Genomic DNA, 6,564 nt, shown 5'->3' on the forward strand with positions numbered 1-6,564 from the left:
ATGACATGGACTCTATTCACTGATGGCGCATCAAGCATCGATGGATCCGGAGCAGGGTTAATTTTGACTGATCCAGCGGGTCAAGAAATAACCTATGCTCTCCGCTTCAACTTCAGAACCTCAAATAATGAAGCCGGATATGAAGCTCTGATTGCGGGTCTTCAGCTAGCAATTCAAATGGAAACAAAACATCTGCATGCATATACTGACTCTTTGTTAATTGTCAACCAGGTTAACGGGGATTACGTGGCTAGGGAAGAAGTCATGCAGAAGTACTTGAAAAAAGTGACAGATCTAAGAAAATATTTCGATACATTTACAATAACACAAGTTCCTAGGTCAAAAAACAAGAGAGCAGACGCCCTCAGCAAACTGGCATCTTCCTCATTTGGTCATTTAACAAAGAATGTTTTGGTAGAAGTTATCCCAACAAGAAGCATAGAAGTCAAACTGGTCAACTCAACCGAAAAAACAAACAGCTGGATGGATCCGATCATAGATTACTTGAAAAATGGGAACCTGCCAACTGACACAAATGAAGCACGGAAAATAAGAATCAAAGCGCCACAGTACTCAATAAAGCAAGATATATTGTACAAAAAAGGTTATTTGACTCCATGGTTGCGATGTGTGACATCTGAAGAAGCTAACTACGTTTTGCGAGAAGCTCACTTTGGATCATGTGGGGCACACGCTGGAGCACGAAGCATTGCACAAAAAGCAGCAAGGCTAGGATATTTTTGGCCCACAATGTACCGAGATGCAACAAAGATTGTCGACAATTGTGATAATTGCCAACGACATGCTCCTATCATACGTTAACCCCAACACGACTTGACAAGTATTTCAAGTCCATGGCCGTTCTATCAATGGGGAATTGATATCGTGGGACCATTCCCAGAAGCACCAGGAAAAGTGAAATTCTTGGTAGTCGCAATCGACTATTTTACTAAATGGGCAGAAGCAGAGCCACTGGCAACAATAACTGGACATAAAATACTCAAGTTCGTATGGCACAACATTGTATGTCGTTATGGAATTCCAGGAATTATCATCAGTGACAACGGAAAGCAATTCGCAAATAACCCATTTCGGGAGTGGTGTGAAGAGCTTAAAATAAGACAACAATTCACTTCAGTCGCACACCCACAAGCCAACGGTCAAACAGAGGTAACTAACCGCACCATCCTACAAGGCCTCAAAACAAGGCTAAACAAGGCAAAAGGACAATGGGTAGAGGAGTTACCAAACGTCTTATGGGCATACAGAACCACAGCGAAAACGGCTACGGGTTGCACTCCCTTCAGTCTTGTATATGGCTCAGAAGCAGTATTACCACCAGAAATAGGCCTTCCCACTTACCGTATCAGCCACTTTGAGCAAACTACAAATGACTCAAACTTACTCCTTAATCTTGATTTGGTGGAAGGACGACGTGAGATGGCAGCAATACTTAATGCCAAATACAAAACACAGACGGAACGATACTATAACAGCAGAGTGAAATAGAGACATCTCAAAATTGGGGACTTCGTCCTAAGGAAAAACGAAGCAAGCAAGCAAGAAGGGCTGAAGAAATTAGATCCAAATTGGGAAGGTCCATATCAAATAATCGGCATCAAAGGCCCGGGAACATACACCATAGCAGATTTGAAAGGAAAAATTATCCCGCGCACATGGCATATCAGTCACTTACGCAAGTTCCACTTTTAAGTTGTCCAAAAGACAAATAGTATTTTCAAACCACCCCTAGTGTTACTATTCATAACCCAATAAATAAAAAGGTTATCCTAATTGTTGATGTGTATTTCAAACACATCCACCATGTAAATCTTTATTCAATAAAGACTCCTACGTGATTATAATAAGACGTCGACAAATGCATGCGAAAAAGCCCGACATGAAAGGGTGAAAATATCATAAAATATACGATAAATGTATCAATACGATACAATTCTCAGTATAAGAGATATTATAACATTATGCACGAGAGATGTATAATGAAAAAAAAAGAATTATACATTTAAGAAAAATAAAATAATTCACAATAATTGTATAGAATTATTAAAGGTGATAATCAATACTGCTTACGAAAAAGTAGAGAATACTAAATAAATACATAATATATATATATATATATATAAATTAGATAAACAAATATATGATAAAAATAAGGTGGTCCTTACTTGAAGATGTACAATTATCTTTCACAAATAATCACATGTGGGATGAGGTCTTTTTATTGATATTGAAAGCACTTCAACACACATGCACTAAAGTTAGAATATCATTGTATAAATATGATGATCGGGGAGTATGTAAAATTTAAATACGTCCGATTAGCACCTACATCGTATGTATGTCATAATGAATACATATCTGAGAGTAACTCTAAGTTAGAGTCCCCAAACCATCGTATGTCACTATTTGTGTCATTCGTATGTAGTTTAGTCAGAATATCTAAACTCTTTAGTTGATTAATAGGTTATATATCAACACATAAATAAGTATGTAACACTTGCATGATTTTAGTATCTTATGGTGTAGGTAAATTGTACGTATATAATATTCGAATTTACTATTATGTACATCTATATATAAAAAGTGATTTAGTAAGATTTGACAGTTTAAAACACCTACATCATTATATAAAGCTATATACTGGTTTAAATCATATATATTATTATTTCTTTGCTAAATCTGTACGTACAGATTTCAATAACACAATAGTATCGCATATAGGTGTTAATCGTTTAGGTTTCTTCCAACTAAATGCTACATAAGGTTTGCAGAACCATTACTGAGATTAGAGTATGTCAACGTTTTCTATTAGTCTTAGCTACTAACGTCTATTGCATCTTGATAGATTTTAAAACACTATAAACAAATAGCCATGTAAAAACAAGAAACAAAAGCAACTTCCATAACATCACCAGATATTTTACATAAGAGGCATACATGGTTGCTACTACAAATCACTTATTTTATAAAGCCGAAACTTGTAAAATCTCGATAATGGGAAAATTGGACTAGACGCCCTATAGAGATTTCACAAGATAGTGCAGCAGCAACTAAAACCAACCAAACAGCTGTCAAGGGAATCGACCGCCGATCAACTGTCGGAGGTAGACCACTTCATTATCCAGGTGATAAAGCTGGGACGCTTGTCGTTCTTTTTCCACAATCAACCGATGGTTCTCTTGTTTACAGGCAACTAACTCTTCATCGCGGGAGATAACCATAACACGGAGCTCGTTATTTTGATATTCGAGAGTTTCCTTCTGGTGCGTCATGCCTTCCAAACGAACATTGAGGTCATAGTTGACTTGGCTCATTTCTTGAAAGCTTTTTTCAAACCAAGATGCGGGATCAACAGGCTCTTGTTTGACTTGGATAGTTTGAACAGAGCTATCGTAGACCACAGTGTGAGACGAACCAGGAAGATACATAGGATTTTCATCCTCGGGTTCTGGAGTGATTGGCTCAACGACCAGTCCTTATGAGATCACTGCATTCTACGTTTCATAAATTCTATTAGTAACTCATGTATAGTAAAATATATGATACAAATTGACATAAAAGTTTTGATATACGTTAGTGAAATAGTCAACATATGCAGAAATATATATAATTTAAAAGTACAGTAAACTACAAATATAAATAGAAAGGATATATTTAAAAATAAAAAAAAAAGATGTGGAGTTGCATGATGTATATGGAGTGATAAAGACCACCTGGTTGGTCTCCATAGTATAAATAAGAGATAGCACAAAAAGTGGGGTAACACAATAGTACGTATATATACACTTACAGCCAATCATTGCATCTACATATAGCCTTGAAACATGTCATGAACATGGACAGATGTCATACTTAGTGGTAATATAGCAACTTAGTATTCATGCCTACTAGTAAACGTGTACTTTAAAGATAAACGAATTATTTCCTTAAATAAATTTATAGTTATCCTTGGATACTATCTAATAATCTATTTAGATAGTATTAAAAAGTACATACATATATTTGTATGTTTTGAAAGTCTTGATTCACCTATCATAGATACATATTTATACGGTACTCCGCTATTGGCTCGTCAATATTTTTAAAATTCATATGTCAAAAAAATAAAATAAAAATAGTATATATATATATATTTTTTTTTTACCATATGAATTAGGGGGCTTAATAGTATATATACGATATCATAGTATAATATACAGAATAAAATCTATCCAAAAGCAATAAAATCTTTGGAAAGGAATAAAATCTATCCAAAAGGAATAAAATCTTTGGAAAGGAATAAAATCTATCCAAAAGGAATAAAATCTTTGAAAAGGAATAAAATCTATCAAAAAAGAATAAAATCAGAATAAAATCTATCCAAAAGGAATAAAATCTTTCTAAAGATTTCGGACATTCACTATAAATAGTGACAGCAGATGAGATGGAAGAGGAGAAGAAGAAAAGGAACAAGAATACTCATTTGGAGAGAATACTTGAACTCTCATCCCTCAAATCATTGCTAACATAACCACTACCCTCATAGGATTGGATGGCGTAAAACCGTATACGTAATACGGTTACCAGCAGGAAATCGCCACCCAAATATCCTAATCTTCCTCACACCTTCCCATGCTAGGTGGCATGGGACCCACATAACTCTCTTTATTTATATAATGATATTAGATTACATACTCCTTGAACCGTAAGTGTTAATCGACGTATCATCAAAATCATATAAGAACCATCAAATATGAAAAAAATAAAAATATTTAAAAAGGATGTAATGGACATCCAAAATCATCTACATCTAAAAAATAACAAATTATCTTTAATATTTAAAATTCTTGACCTCAAAAAAATGATTAACTTTTTAAATAATATTTTAAGGAATGTCAAGTATGTTTATTTTGAGTAATCTTGTTTTTAAAATCCATAATATTTATCTTACACTGTATTTATAAGATTTTTTTAATAAAGAAAGGAAATAAATGGGAAGAAAAAATATATATATATATATATATATACATTCTTAAGATTTTTTAAAAGGTGGAAAGGATAGGAGAGGGAAGGAGAAGGAGAAGAAGTTATAGTGTAAATTGCTTCAACATTTTTACTCTCAAAATTGGGTCGATTTGTTCCCTCCCTTTTCATTTCCTTTCTTCATTAATAGAAACTAAAGAATATAGTGTTTAACTAGCTAATCAACCCGGGTTCAACCCGTGCCTTTTGATTAAAATTTTGAAACCACAAAATAAAATCTTTTAGAATTGACAAAATGATAGATAATGAAAGATATATTAAGCATTATAGTGTATATGTTAACTAAATGACAGGTTATCAAAAATATACTAAATTGGATATACCATATTTTAGGTTAGTAAATATGACACTAAAATAGCTTACCAGATGGGAGTAGAAGATCCACAAGTAGGTGCAAAATGCAAATACATAACTCAAATGTATTAAAAAAAGAGATATATGTGAAGGACCTATAAACTAAAAGAGAAACTAAAGACATAAAACACTTGCAAATTGAAAGTTACACAAAAACAGATAATGGAAAACTCAAATTTGAAAAATGGTATAGTTACAATCAAAATACGTACAACATAATCCAAAGATGGAATTCCATCAGAATCCAAAAAAGATAACAAAAGGGTAGTTACCAATAATTAATTTTTGAAAATTAAATTTGGGTTGTTACTTACATTGGCTACATAATGGTTTAAACAAACCTAGGTAGCTAAAAATGAAATAGGTAAAGAAAGTCGATAGCTTTCTATCAACAGGAATAAAGGACTTAAAATGAAAGTTTAAAGACAACTAAACATAAAGTAAACTATAAGTGTACTCATATTCTTTAACAATTTGTGAAGCAGTTGTATCTGGTGGCAATCCAGAGCAGCAAACTAAAGTTGATTCTGTAGATATAGCATCACTTTCTATAATCATCCTTCTACCAGCAGAGGAAAGCTGTAAATGAAAGATTACAGAATCGTAGAATATTAGTCGTTGTTAAACTTACCAAAACAAATCACTCTCACTGTCTCACATAATATAACATTAGAGTAGCTCAATTTAACATACTGACCTTCACTCGTTTAAAATAAGGAACAGGAACAATGAACTTTCCAACTTTCAGATCTCCGATCGATCGTGACACACAAGCCACCAGGCCAACATCTCAAAGGACCAAGTGTTACGCCCGTTTATTTTTTTTTATTATTAAAGAAAACTTTATTTAACTTTCTATATATAAATATGTATTCAGTAAATACATATTTATTCGACAATGCCGAATGTCATTTTATTCAAACGACACCATAGAAAATATAGAAATTTCGGCATGACCTCATCGTAATATCAACAATCAATACCTGCTAGTTTTCAAAACAACATGCTTTAAACAGCCAAAATACTTGACACAACTCAGTTTAACGACCACATTGCTAACTTAAAGAGAATTACATTTTTAGTTCCAAAATATGGGCTATTAATGTAACAAACATAATATACTCGGCTGTAATTTAAAGGTATCACTTGCATAAACCTTCGGCAAGT

At 33.3% G+C, this 6,564-nt stretch overlaps 1 protein-coding gene across 1 annotated transcript; it reads left to right on the forward strand.

The window, feature by feature from the left end:
- LOC122604252 (uncharacterized protein K02A2.6-like) lies at window positions 1–1,509 on the forward strand. Its single transcript, XM_043777141.1, has 2 exons — window positions 1–817; window positions 902–1,509. The coding sequence occupies exons 1-2, from the start codon at window positions 1–3 to the stop codon at window positions 1,507–1,509; spliced, it is 1,425 nt and encodes a 474-aa protein (XP_043633076.1).
- Window positions 1,510–6,564: the final 5,055 nt, after the last annotated feature.

The sequence above is a fragment of the Erigeron canadensis genome, chromosome 6 (genome assembly GCF_010389155.1).
Source record: "Erigeron canadensis isolate Cc75 chromosome 6, C_canadensis_v1, whole genome shotgun sequence".
NCBI lineage: Eukaryota > Viridiplantae > Streptophyta > Magnoliopsida > Asterales > Asteraceae > Erigeron > Erigeron canadensis.

Coding starts and splice junctions, on each gene's coding strand:
- LOC122604252 (XM_043777141.1), top strand. CDS start 1: ATGACATGGACTCTATTCACTGATGGCGCATCAAGCATCGATGGATCC. Junction 818..901: donor ACGACATGCTCCTATCATAC/GTTAACCCCAAC, acceptor GACCATTCCCAG/AAGCACCAGGAAAAGTGAAA.